The sequence below is a fragment of the Choloepus didactylus genome, chromosome 10 (assembly GCF_015220235.1).
Source record: "Choloepus didactylus isolate mChoDid1 chromosome 10, mChoDid1.pri, whole genome shotgun sequence".
Taxonomy (NCBI): Eukaryota; Metazoa; Chordata; class Mammalia; order Pilosa; family Megalonychidae; genus Choloepus; species Choloepus didactylus.
In genome coordinates, this window is record NC_051316.1 from 62572809 (window position 1) to 62598591 (window position 25783).

At 36.2% G+C, this 25783-nt stretch overlaps 1 protein-coding gene across 10 annotated transcripts in view; it reads right to left on the bottom strand.

Moving 5' to 3' along the window:
• Nucleotides 1–7482: 7482 nt before the first annotated feature.
• NFIB (nuclear factor I B) overlaps nucleotides 7483–25783 on the bottom strand; it is a 465213-nt gene continuing 446912 nt past the window's right edge. For 7 of the 10 annotated variants that reach the window (XM_037850905.1, XM_037850900.1, XM_037850899.1 and 4 more), the window contains one exon: nucleotides 8123–13930. In XM_037850905.1, coding sequence (XP_037706833.1) covers nucleotides 13801–13930 — 130 coding nt within the window. In that variant the 3' untranslated portion in view covers nucleotides 8123–13800. Of the gene's footprint in view, nucleotides 13931–25783 lie in introns of all 10 variants that reach the window. The other 3 variants (XM_037850907.1, XM_037850904.1, XM_037850903.1) reach the window with 1 other exon arrangement.

Sequence of the window (25783 nt, forward strand, 5' to 3'; positions counted from 1 at the left end):
TTACAGATGAGGATACTGAGGAGCTGGGAGGTTAATCCACTCACAAAGTTTGGCTCTCTGCCGGGCACTTGACACATTTCCTTACTTATTTTTATTGAACTGCAGTTGCTCTCATTTCCCATCAACCAGAAAATGTTGAAAGGTATCAGGAGCCCTGCCCCGTGACAAAGGAGAAAGCTGGTCAGTTTTCTTCACTCTTGTGTCTCCAGTACAAATCAGAGTGCCTGGTGTATGGTTGTTACCAGGACAATGAAAAAGTCATCTCAGCCCCAGCTTAAAGGTGAATTATCTTCCCAAACTGGAATTCAACAAACCTGAAAAACTCATGTCCAAGTATGAAAAGCTTGTGCAGTGCCATGTTAGTTGAGATTCAAAAGTGTTTCATAAATGTGTAAATGAGTGAATGATTTTTCTCCAAAAGTGTTTCCGGGCAAAACTGGGCAGCATTCCATTGCCCATTCCTACCTGATTATCTGTATGTTTTTATATGTCTACATGACTTTGCTTTGAGCTTTTGGCTTACAAAATTCAGGCCTGAAGACAAAGTCTAGCTGTGTGAAATGAGACACATAGTAATGCCTCGTTGAAAATCAGGGAAATCATTTTTTTTAAATCTCATTATATATATTTTACCCTCTTATCTATATTTTTTCCTCCAGGAAATAAAAAATTTACATCAGTTCAAGAACGATTCTTTGATTCCTTTTCCTCTTTTGTAGCAAAGGTAATCTCCATCTACATCTTTCTTAAAAATAAAGTGTATACAACTTTCCACATATGGGGCCTAGAATTCCTCATTTGTGGGAGATGCTGGAAACAGTTGCATCTGCCATAACATCAAAGCTTTTTAAGTGTCTGTCCAAACCCCCAGACTGGTCTTTCAAAACCTAGCAGGTAGTCTGGTCTCTAACATGGCTCTGATTACTTTTACCAGCTCTGAGAATTATGAGGCCCTTCTTGACCCTGAACCCCCACCTGGTTAAGCCTCGCTGTTGACTCCCAAACCTGCCCACAGCAATACGCGTTGGCTCTGGCATGTGCAGGGCCACGCAGCACCCTCATCAATGAGGACCATTGTTTCCAGCGGGCACCTGCACGGCAGGCTCGAACAATGAGGCCATACCAAGAACCCCTCCTTTTTCCTCAGGGCACCTGCTGTGAAAGAAAACTTGTTGAGGCCTGGAAGCCCACTTTCATCATAATTAGACTGCTTGGCCAACCACCACCTTCTCCGTGTGAACACAAAGCTACTTCCAAATCTCATTTATCTGCAAAGCCATGGGGCAAGACAGAGGTAATGTTGGTTCCGGGCTCCCTTTGCCTCCCAATGTTAGGTCTGGAGAATGCAGAGCACTGCACAATGCTGTCATTCTGCCCTGCGACATCTTTGCGCCTAGTTTGCACAAAGGCACATGCAACTTTAGACCTTCCTCAGATCTACAAAATGTCACCAAAGTGAAGACAGATAATCTGTCTGGGCCAGACCTGAGCCAAAGCCACAACTTACAGAGTTCCATGCTGCAGAAGTCTTTCTTTGAGGAGGCATTAATGCTGTCAGGACAATAAAAGTGATTCAACTTTGAAATGCTTTTCTCTTTCTAATACTTTTTCTTTGTTTGTTAGATTATTTGAATTAAAAATATACAACCCAGAGGTTATGATTGTAGTTTTTGTAGTCAGGCATACCTGGGTTATAATTTGAGGGCCCTCCACATCAATGAAGTATGACTTGGAGTAAAACAATGCTTAATCTCTGAACCTCCCTTTTCTCATCTGTCAAATGGGAATAATTAAACCCAAAATCTGTGAATTAAATGAAATAATGAATATAAAATAGCACAGGTGCTGACCCACAGTATTAAGTCCTTACTAAATGGTAGCTATTATTCTATTATTTTAACATAAGCCCAATGGTGAATTAATAAAGAATATGGTGGTAGAATAACTGATGACATATAGAGTTTCAAATGTCTGCCTTCACCAAAACTTGCTGACGTTTATAATTCTGAAATTGGCGACTAAACCACTAAACCTCCTAGAAGACATTAAAGGTCAATGGTACCTTTAATCTCTAGTTCAGATTTGGGGTTAAGAGAACTTTAAAACCTTCCAGTTCTATAATACTATTACTACTACTAATAATAATAAAGATAATAAAATGTGCAATTGGACCAAATTTTAAGACATATGATAAGAAATGTAGGTCTACTAGTTGGCCACTATTTAGATCAGTTATTCCCACTATTTGCTGAACAAGTCACCTAACCTCTCTGTGCCTCACTTCTTCATTTGTAAAACAAGAATATTATTAGTACTTACCTTTCTTGAGTTTTATGAGGATTAAAAAAGGTAATTCAAGTAGAATACTTAGCCTAGTGTCTGAATCAGTGCTCATTCAACAAATGCGCTCCTTGTTGCACTGCTGCCAACAAATCCTGGCTCATTCCTATTTGAGTATTATAACCTTTCCTGTCCCTCTATCCTTCTCTACTAAGTACGTTTGTGGCTATTAAGGGAGGAATCTTGATATTGGTGGCTTGGTGGTGATTTCTAACATGTGCTATTATTTTGACTTATTTCTCTAAACAAACCCTCTTTAAATTGAATGGAGAGTGTGCACCAAGACTTCTCACTGGAGGGGCAGTCTGCGGGAACGGTGCTGAAAAAACAGAAAGCAAGAAGAGGAAAAGTGCTAAATCTGGAGCAACCCATGTAGATTTCATTAGCACCAAGTCACACACTCACAATTTAATAAGCTCTCCCTGTGAGGACATCAGCTAGAGCAGAACCCACTTTTTTGTTGTTGTTATTGTTAGAAAACTAGGAATAGCAAGAAACTTCCTCAACATGATAAACAGCATACATGAAAAACCCACAGTTAAGATCATTCTCAATGGTGAAAGACTTAAAGCTTTCCCTCTAAGATCAGGAACAAGACAGAGCTGCCCAATGTCATCATTGTTATTTAACATTTGTACTGGAAGTTCTAGCCAGAGCAATTTGGCAAGAAAAAGAAATAAAAAGCATACAAATTGGAAAGGAAGAAATAAAACTTTTCATATTTGCAGATGGCATGATCTTATATATAAAAAGTCCTGAAAAATCCACAACAAAATCACCAGAGCTAATAAATGAACCCAGCAAAGTGGCAGGGTAGAAGACCAACATGCAAAAACCAGTGGTGTTTCAGAATCCACTTTCAATTTCAAGCAACACAGGCACGAGGTTAATGTGCAAACGAATGTGACCCGAATGGAAGCAGTGGGTTTCTGCTCTCAGCCAGGCACTCTCTGGATTTGGTGATATAACTTTGTCACCAAACTTCAAAACAAATTAGGGCTTTTCTTTCTGGTTAAATAATTTACTTACGTGCAAACTTTTATAGGGACGGAAAAATTAAATTGTTGAATGTTGAACTAGTTAAAGTACTTTTTAAAATAATAGATAAAATTGGATCTTCTCTGGAAAACTGAAGATACACATACGCTATGAAGCGCACCCAAATGTATCAGAAAAAGTCAAGAACATCTAGGAATCATTCCTTTCATCTCTGCTATATTTCATCTTCTCTGATATGGATTAAGTTAATTAGGTCAAGGCTAGCTAAATTCTGTGATTATAATGGAGCTAGCTCCAAAATGTAAAATTAACAGGTTTATAATATGTTTTCTTTCATGGTCTTAATCATTCCCTACTACCTTTAGGTAGAATATTCTTTTTTGTTTATATTTTTATTTTTTTCCTAATTTAATATGATTTTTGCTTTTCCCAGGCTATGCCTGACAAGATCAAGCTGTTTGGGTTCCTTAAAGGTGGTTGATTTACATTCCAGTTTGTACATGCACTTTCTTCCAAATGAAGAAAGCAAATGAAACTATTATTTCTTTTCCTTTCTTTTCCTCTTCCTGTGTTGACAATTAAAGTAAAATTAATTAGCTTTAACCCTTGACTTTTAATACGTGTATTTTCCTGAAAACTTGTTTGCAATAGAAAAGAGTGTTCATGTTTATGAGTAGGGCAGGATATCTTTATCTATGTTATTATTATCTAATCTGATTAAGAATTTGGAACTGATTACTTTGCTGCATTATGAAACACCCTTAGCAAGATTTCACAAATAAAAGTCCAGGATTAAATAAATGGAAAGGCCAAAACTGTGCCCATGTTCACACTTCTGTACTTCCTTAAAATTCCAGTTTACATTTAGTTTTGCATGGAATATGCTTTAACAGGGATTGACTCTTTCTGGTACAGAAAAGCAATTATAAATTAGCAAGTGTTTTCTATTTAATAAACCAAGTAACACATTATAGAGTGGTTAAGAAACATGGGGATATTGAAATATTCTGTTTAATATTGCAAAATCAGGTTGTTTTGCTTGATTTTTTTAACCAAATAAGACAAAGGTGCTGCATAAATGAACATTGGGCTGAAATTTTATTTGGAAATATTTTAATTTGTATTTTTTTTTATCATGATAAAGTTCAAAAATTTTCATTCCTCACACATTTCTCTGGATAGGTGTAAAGCAACGTTATTTCTGCACCAAGAAAAGTAATTTTGATTCTGAAATATTTAGTAAAAATGGGAGCCTCTGAGCCTTGTGGGGACCGGGGACACTGGCAGAGGTGGGAAGGTATGGATGCAGTGCAGGGCTGTGCTGTAAAGCAAGGCAGAGTCCCCAGTGGTCCCAGTAATGGGGGTGGAGGAGGCAGTGAGGTGTTTTTATGGAACCCAAGTCTCAGAGACTGACGACGGCTTATGAGCGATATGCAGCTCCCAGATCTGATTTGTGCGCCCCTCTCCTCATATTGTCATATTATTTTTTTAGTCTGAATGTCTCTTTCCAGGTCATCAGAGCCCCCATTCTCCCCTTCTGGTAACTCTGCCTGCTTAGCCCACTTACGCTCCCTGCCATACCCCTGTCCATGGCCACCTGCATTTTTGACCCTTGCAGTAAAAAACTGAGCACCAGAAAGTCTCCTTCATACCCCAAACCACAGAGGAGTCGTCAGTCTTTGAAACGACAGTGGTTATAACTTCCTGTAAAATGCAAGTGCCTGCCTTCACTCTGTCCTCAAGCCTATCACTGGTGCTTAGTGTGGATTACTTTGATCCCATCAAAAGCCAGCAGTCCAGACTACCCTGGGGTGGGAAGACAGGGAGCATTTTGTTAATGTGAAGAAGAAGATCATTTTGGAACAAAAGATAGGTGTGCACTTTGGATGTGGCAACCCTGGGAAGAAAGGGTGATTTTGGACAACCTAAGGATCAAATGGTGGGATCCAGTGAGCAGAGAGTGAAGGGAACGCAGAAGAGGGGCTTCCACAAAGGGAGGAGGACTGGAAGAAGAGCACGTTTTGCTTCCTTTCCCATGAGAACACCTGACAGGTCCTGTAAACCTTTGTGGGGCTCCTTTGCATGAAGTTCAGTAAGCTGCACCTCTCAGGCTTATCCAGTCTCTCCCAGACCATTCCAGATTTGCACATCCTTATCCAGCTCCTACCTTAGGATGAAAAGATGGAGTGTTACGTGAGAGGAGCCCAGGTGGCAATTGTCAGCTTGTCAGAGGACAGTAAAGGAGGTCAGAATCTGCACTTTTGCCTTGGGCTTCCTCTTCCCTCAACTTCTTCAGTTCAGTTCTCATGACTTTGACTATTTAAGAAAACTTCTATTCTATGCAAATTCTGAGTGTCTCCTATAAAATAAAACTACTTAGAGAATTAATACATTTAAGAAATCATTGCTCTTCTCTCCTCACAAAGCAAGAAAAATACTGACAGCACCTGAAAGAAACTTCTGGAAGGTAAGATAAAATCATGTATCGGCATGCAGTTTCCACTCAGTGAATTGTTTCTTCGAAGTCTGCTGGAACACCTATCAGTAGAGGCTTGCTAGCTGCCGCAGAATTAAAGCTAAAACGGAAAGGAAGTAATGCTCTCCAACCAGCAGCAATTCAATTATTTTAAAATCACAATAAAACAAATAAAAAAACAATTGCAATAAAAATAATTCATGCCTTTAGGTCCTCATTCCAGAAGAAATAAGCAAGTTAATCCATTCACTCTTGACTATTGTGTCACACTTCCTAGTAGTAGTAATAATAATAACAATAATAAAAAACAACTTGTGCCAGGCACTATGATAAGGACTTTATATACACAATCTCATTTATTCTTTCAACAGCCTAATGGGATGGGTACTATCATCAATATCTAATTTTATGGACAGAGAATTGAGGTGAAGAAAGAATGGCTTACTGCACACTAGTTGGAGTATTTCCAGGATGTGAAATTAGGCAATTTAACTCCAGAGCCTGAGCTTTAAATTGTTACTATATACTCTTCTCCTCTCTTTGATCCCCAAATCTTAACGGGTCCACAGAGCCAAACATTTTTATTAGGGATCAAACTATCTCTATAAATAAAAACTTTATTTCAATTTTAAAATTTTTCACACATTTCCCAAGAAAATTCCTAGTTTTCTAGGAAATTCAATTATCTCTTCATCTTGGACCCTTCTAGGACTCTCCATTTGTTAGTAGATTGTTGTCAACTGATCTCGATACAACTCGACACACAGTAGTGTAAACTCACCCTAGTGAAGATATTGTAAGAGGATGGTTTGGGGCAGTGAAAGAGCCCTGAACCACAATTTGAAGTTGGTCGAATCAGGCAGTTAGGTCTGTCTCAGCAAGTCTTTGGTTGGGATAGTCAAATTCCGGGCATTTTTATCTCTTTGCTTTCAATGAAGCTTGCATTATTTTTGCTTCATTTGTGCACATCACTCAAGACGGAATCTCAAAACCATTTAAGCTCATGCCTTTTCAATTAGCTATTATTGAACTCCAGCTGACTCCATACAGAAATGCTGCATTCAACTAATTTGGATCTGGGACCCAGTCCTCGGTTTTAGCCCCTGTGTTGCACCTATCCGTGAATAAGGAACATCAGCCCTCTTTGCATTGAAAAGTAGCACTGCTTATTCTTGGAAACATAAAATGCTGCTCCTTTTCAGGCGTTTGGACGAAGAGATTCTTCTTCTACATACTAATGTAACCACTAAGCCCACAGCCACAAGCTGACTCCCAGGTGCACTTTTCCTGTTCACCATGTGTGTTTGAGGCCCTGTGGTTTTTGGTCGACAAGACCACAGTCCAGTATTATCTCCAATTCATTGTTCAAAGGCCTTTCCAGGGAGGGAGGTCTGAAATTCTATAACTGCACTGGCATTTTCACACTCGTTGCTTAGTAAGCTTGGGATGACTATACCTATTTGGAACTGCGAGGAGAGTTACACAGATACACATGTCCAATGTAAATCTGAAATATTAACTATTCCAGAATGCAAAACAATTAAACAGGGCTTCCAAATTCCCAAGTTTAAGAACCAAGATCAATTCCAAGATACTAGTGACCATGGCACTAATTAGGGAGAGTGGCAGGAAGAGGTTGAGGAGGAAAATAAAACATGAGGCCAGAGTCTGTAGCATAGCTCATTTTATTGTTTAAACAGTTTTTGCATAGGAAATATATCCGCTTCCAGTAATTGACTGCAGTATGAGCAGCTGCTAGCAGTATAGGCTGGATATAACAGTAACAATCACATTAAGTCAAGCTTGATTTACACCAGTTTAAAACTTGTGGCAATTGAGTTCATTTGCAACCCACAAAAAGTACCCAAAGAACATTATCCTCCAACCGGGCACAATAAAACCTTCACTAACGTTCTGGTCCAGTCTGGGTCTGATCCCAGAGGGCCGAAATCCAGAAATTAAGTAACTGTCGTATAATACATCCTACTGCTAAAGATTTGTTAACACGGAGATTGTGCATATGCCTCCTATTTTTAAAATTTAATTAAAATACAAGGTTCTGTATTTATGGCCCAGGAGGACAAAATGCCAAAAGTTTTAAAATGGATCAACCCTGGTGTGTAGCTAGCAAGCAATAACTGACTACTCGTCACCTACAGTTGTACTAAATGTATCTAAAGAAACACACAGTCCTACAAAAGTTGTTCTCAGAGAAATATCATTGAGGTGGGGGCACCTCTTCCCAGGATGCTAAAAGTTCTATATGATAAAAGCACAAATTAACAGCTTGATGAAGACATATTCTAATGCAGCTTTGAGAAGCCTAGGCCTGGGATGTAGTTACCCCTCACATTCTACAATGTTGTAGAGATTTTTTTTTTTCCCAAGAAAATGTCATTTGTAACATATTTACAACTGAACTCAACAGAGACTGTGAAATTGAACAGGCACTGCTCATTTGTTTGAGTTTTTTGGTAAACATTTTGCTGGTTTTTTTTGTTTTGTTTTGTTTCTTTCTCATTTTGCATCAACTTTTATCAGTCCATGCAACTTCAATGCCCTCAATGAAGAATGCATAATAAGCCATACTTCTTTAAAAAAAAAAAAAAAGACTTCCTTCTGCATAAAGAGATACATTTGCCACATCAGTCCCTGTAGCACAGTTTTCAAAACCATTCTGTCAAAAATACAGTAATACAAGACTGGCTTTAGTGTCACTAGCTTACACTGTTTTTCATGTATTTAGGCCACCTTTTGTTACTTATACTGTATCATGCAATAAAAGTTATTGAAGGCTTAGTCTAGTGTACTGGTAGGCTAGTGGCACTGAAGCGCTTTTCACAATCTCAACATACATTTGAATTGCAACACACAGATATTTCTAAAGAGCATTAACTAGTGAACCCTTTTATTATTTAAAAAAAAAACTACTTACAACCATTGAAGAAAAAATTGCAACAAAAAATGTAAAAATTGACCGTCTCCAACTTGTCCCCTTTACTATTAACAATGTGACCAACAGATTTGTGGCACGGACACAGTACAAAGAGTTGTCATGGCAATGAGTTTGGCTGATGCAAAGGTCATTGTGCAGGGTCAAAGGGCAAAATCAGTGGTCCATGTTACCCCCCAACTGCAGTGCTCCACCCCACCCACACAATTTTCAGGAATTAGAAAAAATAGGGGAACTACCAGAAAGTGCAAAATATGAAGAAGGCAGCTTTCAGCTCCTTCGGCATGGAGTAGAACATTCAATTTTGAGCTTTTACTATTGAACTGGAATAGTCTGCACATTAAAATAAAATTGAAAAAGAGAAGTTTTCTACAGAAATCCAATTTTTTAAAGTCCAGGAAGCATGCAGCTGGTTAATGTTAACAAAAGACCTTGACAGGAACATGTAAACTATATTCAATGTCATGCTTGGGGCCTATCTGCCAGCAATATTGTAGAGTTGTTTCATTAAAAATGAATACTGTACACTGAATGTGGGATAACTTTCTGCAGCCTTCATCGTTTCACTTGGTACATAGAATTTTGAATCTAGGTAAAGAACACGTCTTGGTGTCACACCGCTGAAGATGTCCCTGTGCAATCTCTTTCGTTGAGTCCTTATGAAGCTACAAGTCACAAGTCCAAGATTCTGCTCCCTGAGGACACATTATGTGAGACATAGCACTGTTTTGTTTTCTGCCTATCCTGAATGTTCTGTGAAACTTAACCTTAAATACCATCATGTTGACAATCACAAAAAACTTTTGCTAAAGGCCGTATATACTAATAAAGACAGTGCTGCTTCCAACATTCTGAAATGTTCTGAAAACCAACTTTTCCAATACTAAATACAACAAAATAACCTTCATAAAATATAACTTTTCTCCATTTACACTTTTTTAAAGGATTAGTATCCTATGCTTTTCAAGCACAGGAAATCTGTGAAATAACTCCTAACATGGACAGATTTTTTTTTTTAATACATAACTTAAGAGACTGGAGAGTTTTAACTCAAGTCCAGTCTCTAAACAAGGAATATTCTTGTTTACTTTAAAAATGGAAACAACATACAGTTCCATTATAATTGTTAAAAAGTTAGCTTTACAAACATGGGAACTTTAATTTAAAAAAAAAATTCTTAACAAAACTATACAGTGTACAAATTACTGTCTACAAGGTAGGCGGTTCATTAAGAAGACCTTTCGCTCTTCTTGCTACTTGCAGCTTCACAGATTCTTTCACATATATTTTTTTTAAATGGAGCTGCCCACCCGAACATTACCCCATAACTATATTGCTATAATTAAGAGTTTTGCCATGTCTTTATGTACAGTCTCCTTCACTGCCTTTTTTTCTTTCCTTAGACAAGCCTCAATGCGCGTGTCACTCCAGGGGAAACACACCTCAGAGGCACTGCGAGTGCTGGGCTGCAAAGCAACACAACAAAGGCTGAACAGTGCCAGGGAACAGGGCGGCTCCAGGCTCCACCCTGCGATGCCCTTGGATGACCTTCACCATCCTGGAGCTCTGCAGTTCTGGGTAAGGGAGGGGCGTGCAAGATCTGCAAGAGTGGGGCCCTTAGTCCGAATATACTTCCTGGTAGAGGAGGAGGAGGCCGAAAAATGGATTTGAGATTATATATATAGTAGTATTTTTAATAGTTTTATCTCAAAAGGAAAAAAAAATTCATTAAAAAAAAAAAAGAACCAACAACACTTGAACTAGGCCTTTGTATTCACGAGGCAGGCAGGGAAACCCACGGTGTGTAACTTATTTAGCTAGAACTGCTCATACACCGGCAAAAAAAAAAAAAAAAGAGAGTGAGTCTGCCCTTAAAAAATTACTGTGTGTCCTGTGAGGCTGATTTGTTCATGTAGGTCAAAGATACTTGGAGAGCTTGGCTGAGATGGTCTGTTTTCTACGAGGGCAAGTATCACAGAAATGATTGCACTGACTTTTGAACTTGTACTGCTCGATCCTGCTGTGCTATTCGGCATCTGGGCTATCAAATTGAATGGGATAAATCAAATGCAATTGTCCAGCCCATAAGCATTGTTCTAAAGTATTCATTATTAAATGATATGCTGTGAGAACAACTGATGGTTTATTTTATTAGGCCAAGGTCTGGGGGAAGGAGGTGGGGATGCTCCTCAAGATAGCCTGGCCCTTGGTCACCTAATTCTGCAACTTTTCCTTCTGGTAAAGAATTCATTCACTTTAAGGGACTGGAGGGAGTGGGCAAAAGAAAACTAGCCTCCATTCACCCTCTACCCCTCAAGGGAAACTAAATCAAATATATACTTGAGGTATCATCCCTTTAAAAAATCTAATAGGCTTAGTTCATCCACAGGAAAATTAATTTCTTAAAATCTATATTCCATTTCTGCTCTGCTTGTCAGTTTAAAAGGGCAGGTAAAATGAAAACTGACCAAGACTGAATTTTTTGTTCCTTAAAAGTTTTAGTCTGTGAGCCCAAATACATTCAATAACAGCAACCCTTGATCTTATGGATGTATAATATAAAAAAATTCCAAGCACACTGCCATCCATTTGAAGTAGTAAGTCACAAGTAAATCATATACTATGCATTAATGAAATGAAGAGATGGGGAAGAGAAGTGGCAGGGGTACAACATGGGTTCACTCCCTCCAGCTGGGATGACTTGTTTTGTAGGAGAAAGCATATTCATGCGTTAAACCAGAAAGTGTGAAACACACTCTGTGGATATTTTAACAAATATGAGACAGGCTCACTCTCAACTGTAGACCTGAAACTTTCAAGAAAAACTACCTACCACCAGCAACTAAAAAAGATAAGACAATTTTCTTAAGCCAAGTTTGCCTCCAGGAGAATTTGTTTTGTTTGCTTGTTCGTTCTGTTTTTGTTATGAAAACCAGAAATGGGTTTAGCTTGCACCCCAGGTGGGAAGTTAGAGAAGGGGAGTCTGTGTAAGTTGAAGTTTGTCACAGTAGGCAGAACAGTCGCTTTGCAGCCCAGGCCCATCTCAGGGTGCACTGCTTCACAGCTACACTGTAAAGTGTTAAAAATCCTCCCACCCACCCCAGAATATATATATATGTATATTAAAAAAAATCCCCTGTCCATCTCTCAGTACACAAAAGGACCTCATCACACTGCAAAAATAGCAGTACCCACTTTGGTCAATTAAAACAAACAAACAAAAAAAGCATACATTATTTTTTTAAATCTGTGTACTTACCTATAATAACCAATACGCTAAAAGCACTACCTACATAGGCAAAACTTGGTATTGCATAATTCGTATAAATTTGAAACCCCTCCCCCCAAATATTAATTGGAAGATGAAAAACATGATAGGTTAATAGAAAAAACACCAAAATACTGAAAATATTGCTGGTCGATTACAATTTTCAAGCGGCAACTATACACAGCCATGATATGCTTTATAAATGTGAGATAAAGGTATAACTGTCTAAAAAATCCATGATGTCACACATTTTTCTTCGTCTGGAGTACAAAATATTTTGTCATAAAAATGGTAAAGATTTAAAATGATAATAAATGCAGCAAAACAAGTGTAGTGATGTCACTTTTTGTTTTTTTTTGTTTTTTTTTTTTAGATTTCAAGGCAAGGCACGTAATGTGGACATTATATCTTCGTGCAAATTAGGATTACTGGAAAGAGTATTTTCAATTAAAATTTTAAGAGACATAGAGGCAAAATGTGTCTGCCCATGCACACTACGGATCTGTCAATACAAGAAATTTGTTGAACAAGGCTAATGTCTGAAAGCACCATGCAAGTTTTCAGCACCCTGATTACATTTGTTTTCTCAAGAGTGCGTTTTGTATCTTACACCCTGGCGTTCCCAGTTTGTAAACTGTAAGCTTTACCCTTGTGACATGGATTTGCCTGCCTCTTTGTCTCTATAATGCAGATTTTATAGAAACTTTTGTATACCCTATGGGTTCTTGATGCAACCAGTAATTTTAAATAAATAAATTCTACCTCCAAGGAGGCTGCAGCTAAACCAACATAAGTGCTGTGTTTTCATTAATTTCATTTTTATTCTCAAGCACATGATTTGTCTTGATTTAATGCCTTTTTAATGCCCTCAAAAACTGAGGAGAAAATAAATTCGTTGAAAATTATTTTAAATTCTTTTTAATCCCCTCAATTTAGAGTCCAAGGGCTGAAGGACTTATAATCATGATTCCCCTTTAGATATAAATTTTTAAATTGCACTTGCCTCTGTTAAGTGTTTCTTTTGTGGGGAAAATATTATATTAATTTTTACTGTTGCATGCAGAGATAACACTTCACCTACATAGAGGCATTTCTTCCATAGAGCCTTTGTGTTCAAACTGTTTTTTTTTTTTCTTTTTCCTTTTTTTCTTTTTTTTTCTTTTTCTTTTTTTAAGATTTCAAACTGGGTTACACACTGGAAAAGGCTGAGTTAAGGGCCAAAATTTAATAAATCTGTATTGATAACTAAAGGCTACAGAGATTTTATATATATTTTTTTAACTTTTAGAAATCAGAGTGCTTATAAAACGGCTGGCTCATGGCCCTTGTCACCCAGCACCTCTGACGCTGCCTCCTAGCCTTCGTTGGTGAGATAACCAGGAATAGTGATTCCATGCGTAAACAACGAGAATACTAAACCAATAAAACTAGCTTATCATGCAAATATTAAGGCATCTAGAAAGTCAGTTAAAATATATTGTCATAGAGACAGAACATCTATTTCCCAGCGGACTTCATGTAACAAAGGCTACGTTGCAGGGATGTGATCTACCCATCAGTGAAATATCATCGACCCTTTTTATGTCATTACAGTTTCAACCTTAAGGGAATTAGTGATTGTAAGTGCTGCAATTGCTGGTCTATTATCTTCTTTCTTCAGTTTCTTTCCTCTCCCCCCCACCCCTTTTTTTGTTTTGTCCATTTGTCCACTTTTCTTTTCTTTTTTTTTTTTTAATTTCTTAAACTATTGTATTTCGTTTTCCCTCAGTTGCTCGTTTCTGCTTGAAGGAAAGGTTCTCCAATTATGTTCAAACCATAATTTTGGACATTTGCCGGTAGGATGGGTGTCCTATTTGATACTTGGAAAGGAACCAAGCTAGCCCAGGTACCAGGACTGTTGAGAGGAGAGGGTGGGGGGGGAGGAAAAAAAAGAAAAAATACAATGTTAAAATCTGCAATATGAGAAATATGAATTCCATATGCATCAAATTACTACAACTTATTTAAAAATTACAGCTTAATATAAGATAAATATGTTAAAATACAAATATTTACTTATATATACTATATGGCCTATTTCTTTCATGAAAAGTTAAGATTAAAGCGAGGCAGAAAAACTTGGAGTAGGGCACATACACAATTATGATCATAAATTGGGGATATTTTTCCTAAAATATTCAATCCACTTTGACACAAATGCACTATGACTTTTCGTTCAAAAAATTTTTTTAAAGCCGCAAATCTACAGATGGTACCAATTAGTTTCAGAGTTATTTTATCATCTTTTATCATTATTTCACAGGCAATTCAGTGGTAAGATGGATTTCAGTTTTTTACCTGCCTACAGGGTTGACTAAAATTGAAAGGTGCAATGAAAAATATTCTTATCCCTCAGAATAGGGAAAAAATACATTTTTCAGGAATGCTGGTGCATAATATGCAATTTGAAATGCCTAATTATCAAACATATCTTAATCTGAGCTTTTTAGTAAAGACCAAACAAATGAGAATCATGAACCAAAATGGAATAGGGCTTTTTTATTGTTGTTCTCTACAGAAAATTACTATAGTGAGAGAAAACATTTATAGGAGGCCACAGGGTATGTGATTGTGGTCATTAATTCCATTGCTCTCCAGTGGTTTTCTTAGCCTCTTGTATGACTTACTTTCATAAAGAGCCAGAGTTTTCCTTCTACCTCATGTTTTCTTATATTGGTTAGCCACAAAAGTCTGGGCACTCCCCATCCCTCCACCCTTCATCAGTAATGATACCATCTGAGCTGGCTGAGATTGGTGGAGTTCAGAGCGGAGGAGGAGAGGGTCCTGGAGGGAGCAAGCAAATGGGATTCTTGTCCCTCTCCAGTCAGACAACTCTATTTTCACCTCAATTATATACTGGATTTGGGCTGTTTAAAAAAAAAAAAAATTGAAAACCAGTTCTCTAATTGTTACTGGCATAATCTCTCGTTAAACAAGTGTCTATGTGGAGGAAAATCATGCCAGATCTACCTATTAAAAAATGATAACACACCACACATTTTGGGGTATACCTAATCTGGTGGTGTGGTTGTTCAAAAGCTAAATTGAAATGAATTTCAACTAAGTAACAGCTGCATAAATAAACATGAATGAAGACAGCATCAAACTGATCACTCTACACCTACTTTAATCATGACATTGTATGGAGATATAATATCAATGTTTTAAATTTAATGTAGCATCCTTTGCTTTACATTTGTAACCACAAGGCAAGATAAATACTCTTTTGGTAGCTATTAATTTAGACACATTCATTCATTCATATTTGAATTTGAAAGGTATGAAACCCTTATGGGCTATTAACTTGAAGGAACAATTTTGGACTTAAAAAAAGTGAAAAAAAAAAAAAACCAACAAACAACCCACAAACTTGATACATAACAATTTTGTTCTCTGGTGTTACCTCTGCACAAAATGTGGCTTATTGCTACATGTCTAGGTATGTATTTCTGAGTTAATATTTCAACAGAAAAACCTCACAGTGATTTTTTTATGCTCATCGGATTTTATGATTAGACTATGAGAGACTGTGACAGTACAGTCCATCTCTGAGTTTTCTCACCATCTAATGTATTAGCTAGCATATGGTAGATGTTCAATATGTTTTTGGATAAACATATAAATTAATTGTTCCAAACTGCACCCAACAATGTATTTTTCAAAGGTGTTATTTATAAATATTTTCATGAATACATTATGAATTGGTCACCTATAAAAAGAAAATAAGCATCTATGAACTAAAAAATTAGGAATGTTTAGCATTAACAAAATACGAGTATGAAGGAATAATCACATTCCAACCAAATAGGTTTGCCCTCATTTTTTTTTTTTTTGTTGAAAAATCATAATTCTAAAGAATAAGAATATTTGTTATTGGACACTTTTCTAAGAGACTTGTTTTCACATATTTCTATCTTCCCACACACAACTTCAACAATTATTTCTGTGCTTTGTACAATTTCATTGGGAACAATGTTACGTAACACATCATGAAATTTATTTTCCCCTCAGCTATGCTTCCATTGCACTTTGCACACAATCCTATTATGGAATTTGTTTCTTCATATTACATTTTCTGTATCTATGATTATCTCACTGACTGAAAGGTGAGCTCCATAAAGAAAATGACCTTGTCTTATCTATCCTTATAGGGTCTGGTGATAGTTGATGCTAAGTAAACTATTTCTTTAACAGATAAAATAAGTTACAAAAACTGGTATCTATATTATTAATATACATATATTATTATTCTTTGTAAATCTATCAATAAAAATGAATTGATGCTATGATTAACAGGACTCTTGCTGCAGTATGTCTAGCAAATTTAAGTTAGATGTTTATTTAAACCTTTAAAACCTCCCATCTTATATTATGACCATGTCAAAATTGCAGTGTGCAATATATTTGTCAATATTTTTTATGAGCCTTTGGGGGAAAATAAATTTCAAACATTAACACTCTGCAGACCCCATATATGAGTTTTACAAGTCTCTTATTGCCAATTTATAGGTTAAGTTCAGAGCTATCAGGCACAGACATTATTTTAGAGCATTTTGGTAGCCCAATTTAAAAAAACCTGGTAACCCAAAGACTATGCTAACAACAGAAAGACAATTGTTTAATCAAACAAAATAATCTAGATCTTTTAAACTAAAAACACAATGTCTCATACTGTCATTATTCAGGTAAAAATATAACAGTGCTTTTTATATATTCTAATTCTATTTCTCTATAAATCAATGCCAATTATCAGATGTATGGATAAAATAAACACACATTCATATTGTTTTGTTTTCATTAAATTTTCCATTGCCAAATCACTTTTTTTAGGCTAACAGAAGATGAGCATGACTGAAAGTTGAAAACACATCTTTACAAAGTATACAGTGGCCATCAACCACTAAAAAAAAGAATAGTTCATTACTTTGTAAAAGATCAGACAAAAAAAAAAGCCCACAAAAGATTTTGATAATACCTCAACAAAAAAGCACAACTCACCTAATGTCTTCTACTCTATGTATATGATGATATATTTCCTTATAAACATACACAAGAATGAAGTAAAATTTCTTGAAAAATAAAATATCTGATATGGATTACATTTTCACAGTTTTTGACCAAATGCATGCTGTGGCTTCCCCCCAAAAGGGAAGAACCAGGCAGCAAACAAATTACTCTGGCCTTAAGCCGCATTATGATACCTGACGGCCCTTCCTCATTTTACACTGATCACACCAGTGTGTTTTTTCCAGGCATCACTCTTTAAGAAAAGCAAACTTTATGGCAACACTTTGGTGAAGAGATTTATCAAATCATGTTATTTGAGGAACAGCAAAGGAAGACAGGGAGGACATGACAGTTGAGTTGGAAACAAATGTAGACTTCTATATGGTTCAGATGGACAAAATTAGCACAAAAGGGAGAAAATTCCAGAAGATAACCATGCTGAAGGCCTATTATGAACAAGGTACCATCCCAGGTGTTTTCCGTATGTGAAGTCACTTAATTCTCCCAATGACCTCTTGAAATGGCCATCATTATCCCCATTATCCCCACTTCACAGATGAGAAAATCGAGCTTGAAGTGGTTAACTAACTTGCCCAAAGTCACTCACCTAGACTCAGCTACGAATCAGTTCTGTCTGATTACCATGGCCATTTCACTATAGTTTATTGCCTCCCTGGGAGGTCAGACTTTGGCCCTACATTAGAAGGAACTTTCCAACAGAATTTTCTGAAGGCAAATGGATTTGCCCCACACAACCTGGATCACAACCTAGCCAATAATGCAGAGAAAACTTGTGCACAAAATATGTGGTTGGTCTGGGTAGTTAAACAATCCTGAAATTCTATGTATCCATTTTCTCTGAAAAAAAATCTAGTTGAAGTTCTATTAAGGTGACATCATAATGAAGATTAAGGATTTGCCTTTAATTCCTTTGCAACAGTTTAAAAAAGCCCAATAAGGGAAGGGAAGTGTTCTATTTCCTTGGCTAAAGAAGCCTAAATTTATTGGCACAAAAACACACAGGTATTAATATCTCTCCCAAAATGCACAATAAATAATTTTTATGCATTCATAGTTAAAAACCTATCTGGATAACACTTTTTAGGTTTTAATGTATTGGAATCTACCAAACTCCAACCCAGTAGCCTTGACTCTTGAAGACGAGTGTATAACAATGTAGCTTACAAGAGATGACAGTGTGATTGTGAAAACCTTGTGGATCCCACTACCTTTATCCAGTGTATGGATGGATGAGTAGAAAAATGGGGACAAAACCCAAATGAAAAATAGGGTGGGATGGGGGGGAGGGTGATTTGGGTGTTCTTTCTTCTATTTTTATTTTTTATTCCGATTCTGATTCTTTCTGGAGTATGGGAAATGTTCAAAATAGATTGGGGTGATGAATGCACAACTACAAGATGGTACTGTGAACAGCTGATTGTACACCATGGATGACTGTATGGTATGTGAATATATCTCAATAAAAGTGAATTAAAAAAAAAAACTATCTGGAAAAAACAGGCAAGGGTAGATTAATTAAGCACTGCTAGAGACAGTGCTGTCCTGGATTGTATGTGCACAATTTGAATTGGCTGCTTAATTCAATATACTACAGAGCGTGCATATTTTAGGAGTTGGTTATGTGAAAAAAATACTTGTGCAGTCCAGTGGTAGGAATGTATGGGTAGTAGTTGAGTTAAATTCCCTACATCAACAACAAAACAATGGTACTTAATAAATGTATTAATTGCTAGCACTTACATAGTGATTATATTTGCCAGGCACCATTCATGCCTTACTTATTTTAAAGTTTTCAATACTTATAACAAACCTATGAGAAAAGTACCATTATTATGCTGATATTACAGATAGTGAAACCAAAGTTAGGAAGTTAAGTATCTTGGATTGAACTCAAGAAGTGTGGTTCGGGGATCTATATTCTTACCCATTATAATTTACCTCATCTCCCCCCCACTTTTTTTTGTTAAACATACTTTACTTTTTTCATCTAGACTAGAATTTATATTACCCTTAAATTACTTAAAGGATTCTATGAATTAAGGTCCATATCATTTATTCACACTGAAATTCCCATGGACAGAAATATAACTCAAGTCCAAACTTAAGCACAAATAACTCTATTTATTGACTTCCAGATGCTTTACAGCTCAGTGCGGCATTTGGCCTTGTTTCACTTACAAATGTGGATGCATGTCAGTAACTTCCCTGTTGCGTTCCCCTTCAAATAAGGCTCAACTAGAAGTGAAATACGCAAAGCGCTTTACCCAGTTCTTGGTTTCTTCGATTTACTTTTCCCATTTTTAAGGATCATTATAGCCATCTGAATGATTCTATTTGCATGCAAGATGATTTCTAATGATTATTACTATTTGTAATAATCTATATGGGAAAGCTCCCCGGCCAGCTCTTACCTGAACTGCAAAGCACTCTTGAGGGCTCTCTGGGAAACACCAAATATCATAAACTGCAGGTGGCTCATGGAATTATTCTAACCACAAGCAATAGCATTTCATAGTAATGAAAGAGAAAAGTATTTGTTTTTAACTAGGTAGGTAAATAGCTTCCTTTATTGCTACCCCTTGGGGACCAACGATTTTGAAAAGAATATATCAAAACAGTAGGCCGTCAAACCTCATTAATTTATATTCAATTGTTTCAGATGTGTTTTTATGATTGGGACATGCTGGATTGAGTGCTAGCATCTTCTAAATAAAATAATGGCATATGCTGGTGAAATATTTTACCTAATTAAGAGCACAGGACAAGAAAAGCCCTTATGTGTGGAACCACTGCAAGTAAATATTAAATGTGCTTATTACGATGACTATACTCTTAGTAAGAAGCTCTTACAAAATCCTACAAGACTCATCAACAAGGCAATCTATATACTTAAAATAATAAAAACTTATTTCTTAAAAATGTTTTAGATACAAGAAACAACTCTTCCCCTAAAAAGGACAAATTAACTAGATTTAAAAAAATACTGTTTGATCTTTTGTATGTTTTCGAATTGAACATGAAAGATGGAGGATTATTGTAAAAATGACTAATTGTAAATAAATTACAGGGCATGCATGCAAACATATATAACAACTTATGTAGCTGTGGGAGGTTTTAGCCAATTAAAAAATATAGAATTATCAAGCTCAGAGTACTTATTTTTATCTTCTCCCACAGACTGTACCACAGTGGAGAACTCCATGTGTTGGTTTCCATCCTCTTTCTCTAGTCTGTATTCCTCTCAACCCCTGGACTCCTTTTCAATGCTATTGTTACAAATGCTATTGCTCCGCTTATTTGCATATGCCAACAGCAGACAAAATTCTCCACAAAAATGGTGCTTCAAAATAGTGCCTTTCACTAGGGAAAATCACAGAAGGCATACTAAATGAAACAGAAATGTGTTTTATATAGAAGCAAAAAAGAGACTGTCAATGATTTTCATTTAAAAGCAAAAATCAGTATATCAGAATTCTGAAGCATAAATTCCAACTATCAAGGCACTGAACGTTTTTATCTTACGCTACTCCGCTCACATGTGCAAAAAAAACTTCATTTACATAAAACAAAAGTTAACAAGGGAGAGAATAGTTTGTAACTTTCTACAATTTCTTAACATTAAAAATTGCTTTGGAAGGCTTTTTGCCTTTTTCTTATGCAATTTATTATATTTGTCATTATATTCATTTTCATGCTTTGCTATTTAAGTAAACATGATTAAGAATTCACCATAAACTTACTAACAGCCTTAGCAAACATGAGAACTTAAAAAGGTAAGAATTAATAAATGGTGCATTGGCTGTGGATGGAATTGATGTCTTATGGACATAATGCATATGTAAATATGGTACTTTATATAAAACGTCTTCAAATCAAGTAGATGTTTAATGTACTTCCTTTCATTGCAAAGGGTTAATCAGCAAGCTTTACGTTTGGGAATTTTCTGCATCACGCTCCTCCCTCTCTGGTAGCGCTGCCAAAAATCATCTGACAGGAAACGTAAGATTAAGTTTGTCCTACCTAAGCGAACAAAGAGTGCTCTGAACAGGCCACTGGTTTACTGCAGAGCGGGAACTTTTCTAATCCTGCTGGAATCTGCAGTGCCGCTCAGAAAAAAATCATGGAAAATGTTGTTTTCTTTCCTCGAACATCTTGTCTCTGGATCATCTCATTTTGGTCACACTACAGATCCTGCTGCTTCTCCCATAAAGGTTAACTTAAAGCTCCAAACATAATCATGTGGAAAATGGACATTATTGATTCCTATGGTCCATTGTTCCCCCAGCCTAAGTCCCTGAAGTTCAAGTTCAATCTGGAATTACATCATGTCTGGTTTCTCCTGGTTACCAGACAGCTTGAGACGTGACCACAGCTACAGAAAAAACAAACAGCCTTCTTCACGCTTCGGCTCCCCTATCGATTCAAACTTAAACTTTTTTTTTCTTTCTCTCAAGTATGCTTCAAGTATGGAGCATGGTTAATTTAGAGATTAAGTTCCAAATTAGATTATCTAATGGCATCTTAATGGATTGCTGACCCATTTCCTGTGGGATGGCAGCATGCAAGTCTGGCTGGAATACAGTTAATTTCTTAGAAGTGTTCTGAAGAGTTTGCCTTGATAAAAAGGAAACATCGTGCTGTGCACATCTTTAGTTATAAATGTAAAAAGTTAGGCAAAGCTACAAGAAATCCAAATATATTTTTCAACTGCCAGATCACAGATATTGTGTGTAAAAACCATATCAAGATAATTTGTACAAATGGTAAAATGTTTAGTTTTGATTTTATAACAGGTGTAAATAATTTTGATTAGAATGGAGTGATTTTTTAAAATAGAATATGCAAATATAAAAAGCAAGATTAGCTAGAAGCCTCATTACCACACTATGATCATGTGCAATTTTAGCTTCTGTAATTCTCTGCCTTGAACGAGAGATTATTCCATTCACCTACCTTATCAGCATTTCTATCATAGTCCCAAAGTGGTGCTAGGGCCCCAGAATGGTGTGTAAAAGTTGAACATTTTGAATACACTTTAGAGCTGACAGCTGAAAAGGAAATTCAGCACTCTGAGAATAAAGCTCCCCCCAGGAACTCCAGGAACAACCCAGCTGTTGTACTGTAGTTATGTGTCAAGATAACAAACTGAAAGCAGGAAATGCTAACCTAGTGAATTTGCAGGGATCCTCTAAGTGCAATGTTGAAATAAAAGTTAACTCTTAATAACACCTGAGGACATGACACATACTGCCTTGTCATACACATGCCACATGGATATATTTGTGTGCATATATATATATATATGTATGCACACATATACACATAATATATGTGCACACAGATACATACGGTTTGCCGTACAATCTCAAAGATTACTTTTGTTTAAATATTCATTTTTAAGTCTTTTGAGAGCATGCATTTTGTTGTCGTTTAAAACAACAGAAATTTATTGTTTCACAGTTCTGGTGTCTAGAAAGCAAGCATTTCAAAAACAATTTTTCATTGCCAAAACAACAAAAAGGGTTGAGGACAGTGTTATGTGAATATGTGTAGGAAACAAATGCTATTATCCCTTCCTTTTTTGCCCTTCCTCTCCTGACCAACCAGATCCGAATACTCTTTACTGGCTGTTAAATTTCTCCGGAGAAATCAAGCAACTCTCTAGAATTGCAGCAATAAATGAAAATTTCTTACAAAAACATGTGTAAAGTAACTACACATGTAACATGGAAAATAGCTGATAAAAGTCTCTTTGGTGCCATTCAATTATGGCATCAGCAGAAACACAAAAATCCTTCCAATTATTTCAGTAAAATCTTCACTTGCTCATTATTCAGAGGCTGAGCAAATGGTTTGCGTAAACATATCCTTCAGTAACGCGTGCATGTTTATTTTAGCCATCTGAAGGCTTCTTCAATGTTTACATAAACCATCAGACATACAACCACTCACTTGTGGCTTTGCCTTTTCTTGAAAGGGGTGAAGGGGGGAGAAGAGAGAATGAAACAATAAATTCAGTTTCTCTTTTGCATAAAGCACTCCCTCCAATGTTTTAAAATAACTAATGTTTATATTATTCTTGGATTGCCCATGCAGCTTTCCTTTTCATTCAATTATATTGTTCTTTCATATTTGATGGTACAAGTTATGCTCTGGCTATAGTTTTAAGAAAGCAAGCCAGTTAGGGAGTAACTGCTGTATGTGTTTATACCCACAGTAACTCACGTATGCAACAATGTAATTTATCCACATAGGAGGACAAAGCACAACCACAACAGTACTTAGCATAAGCAATTTATCACCTATTACCCTCCTAATCCCTGAGCCCCTCCTGAGTGAAGTATAAGTGAGCCTTTCACCAAGGGCGATTTCACTCTGGGTTAACTGCAACATCTGACCTTTTTCTTAGATAGAGAATTTCACTTTTTCAAGATGCATGCAACTACTTCACACTCGCTCATGTGCACACACACACACACAAATGCACAAATGCCTCAAAGTTTCTAAGGTCAAAACAACAAAACACCTTCAGGGTTGCAACCTAATAAGTCTGCGAAAACTTTCCAAAGGAGTCAGTTTTGGTTCCTGAGGGAATGTTTATACATCGGGGGAGAGAAGGGAGAGGATGGAGGAAATCTTCCAGCTTTGATTACACTTGCACAACTCCCTCGGCACTACCATTTTCAGTCCTGAAAAAAAGCTGCATTTAACATGGTGACAACTCTTCGGGAGGGTTGGTATAAGGCAAAAAAAAAGGGGGAGTAACACTGTGGTCAAGTGATTGTGAAAGGAAAGTAATGGCAACAAACCATCAAAACAAAACAAAACAAAGCAAAACCAAAACAACAAGAACAAACCCCACTTTGCTTTGTCCTTTTCTACTGTTAAATCTCCAGGGATTGACTTTGTTAAAAAACAAAATCAACAACCCAAACAAAAATAACATGTAATATTTTCTTTATTCCAATGTGACAAAGGCAAATTGTTTAATTCTCTGGTTGAATAGAACTACATTTCTCAGATATTTTCAATTTTGTCAGATAATTCTAAGCTATAGCAGCACCTGAAGTTTTGGGGTATCTATTATCTGCCTTAAAAATAGTGGTATTACAAACATTTACAATTTCCTTTTTCAATCATCTTTAAAACATTGTGTTTTAAAAAACCACGAAGCACAAAATACAAAAGTATGAATAAAGCAGTTGTGCCATAGACATGGACTATTATATCAAATGTGGATTCTACTTGTGTCAATTTTTGAAAACTATAACAAAGCAAAGCAATTTGCTGTCTTATTTGAGTATATTTATTCTGAACTGCATGACATTTAGATTTTAAGAACTGTGAGAGCTTCTGTATCAGACACTGCATTTGGGACTGTGCTAGATACACCAGAGAGATTTGATGAATACCTGTTGATTGTATGAACATGACACCTGCCATTATCAATTATGTGCCCTCTGAACCATGACACAAAGGGAAGAAACAAACCCGAAGCTACCTTCTTAGGGGCTTTTGAAGCATTAAAGCTGTTCTACCCATCACCTAGTAATCCAAAAAAAAAGAAACCCTAGTTTTGAGGGGGGAAAGAAAGAAATCTTAACTAAATAAATTCTGATTTTTTTCTGACTACTCTGACCTGAAATTGAATACTACATCAATTTTTCACCCAGAAGAGGATTTGTAATATGAACAAAACTGCCCTAAGAACTGCGTTTAGTCATCATATTGATACGCATGTTCTGTGGTGATTCATTATCTACTCACCTTTTCCTTTTTTTTAAATTTTTTATATCAATTTTTGACTCAAAAATGAGTAAGAAATAGCTGCAGTTATGATTTAAATCTCCAATAATATATATCCTTATTTGGCTTTTAATCACTTCACAGGTGCTATCCTCTTTCACATGAAGTAAATGTTAATTAGTATTCTGCAGATTTGGAAGCTCACACATCTAGAGGCACATTTACAAACATGAACATTCATAATCTGATTTGTAATTTTTATAAGTGTGGTAAGGCTTGTATGCAAGCCTGGGCCATTTTGCCAACTGATAGGTGGAGCATGGAAAGAATGGAATTTAATTCATAAAATAAAATCCAAACACTATCATCAAACTCAATTAAATTAATTTAAAAATACTTATTAAGATGCCTTAAGACACTTTCTTTGAGCTTATTTTCTTTTTTATGGTTGTATACTGTCTTTTTTCTAAAGGAAGGAATAACACAAGCTTCCTGAAAAAAATCAAAATAAGTAAAAATGCAAAAACTTTTAAAGCACATGTCATATGTATCTACAAAAACAGAAAAGTCATATTGTATCTATTTTAGGTAGTGAAACTCAATGAGTTTTTAAAAACAGATTCTTATTGATTTTCATAGTTTTTATCTGAACACAAGTACACATTTTATTAACTTAATTCTTTTAAACTCTATTCTTTGCCAGGTTCAATCAGCCAACATGGAGATGGGCAGTCCATTCACAACTGATATCAAATAAATGCCGTAAACATAGGCAATTTTTCCTAAGAGAGGGTTATAATCAGAGAAGGGTAGGAAAATCATGCTGGCTCTACTTTTGCTGAACCCCTCATGGAACTACCTCATTCTCTTCTACAAATTTTTACCTATTATATACGATTATCCCATGAATCTTTATTTAATTTGCCAATTTGAA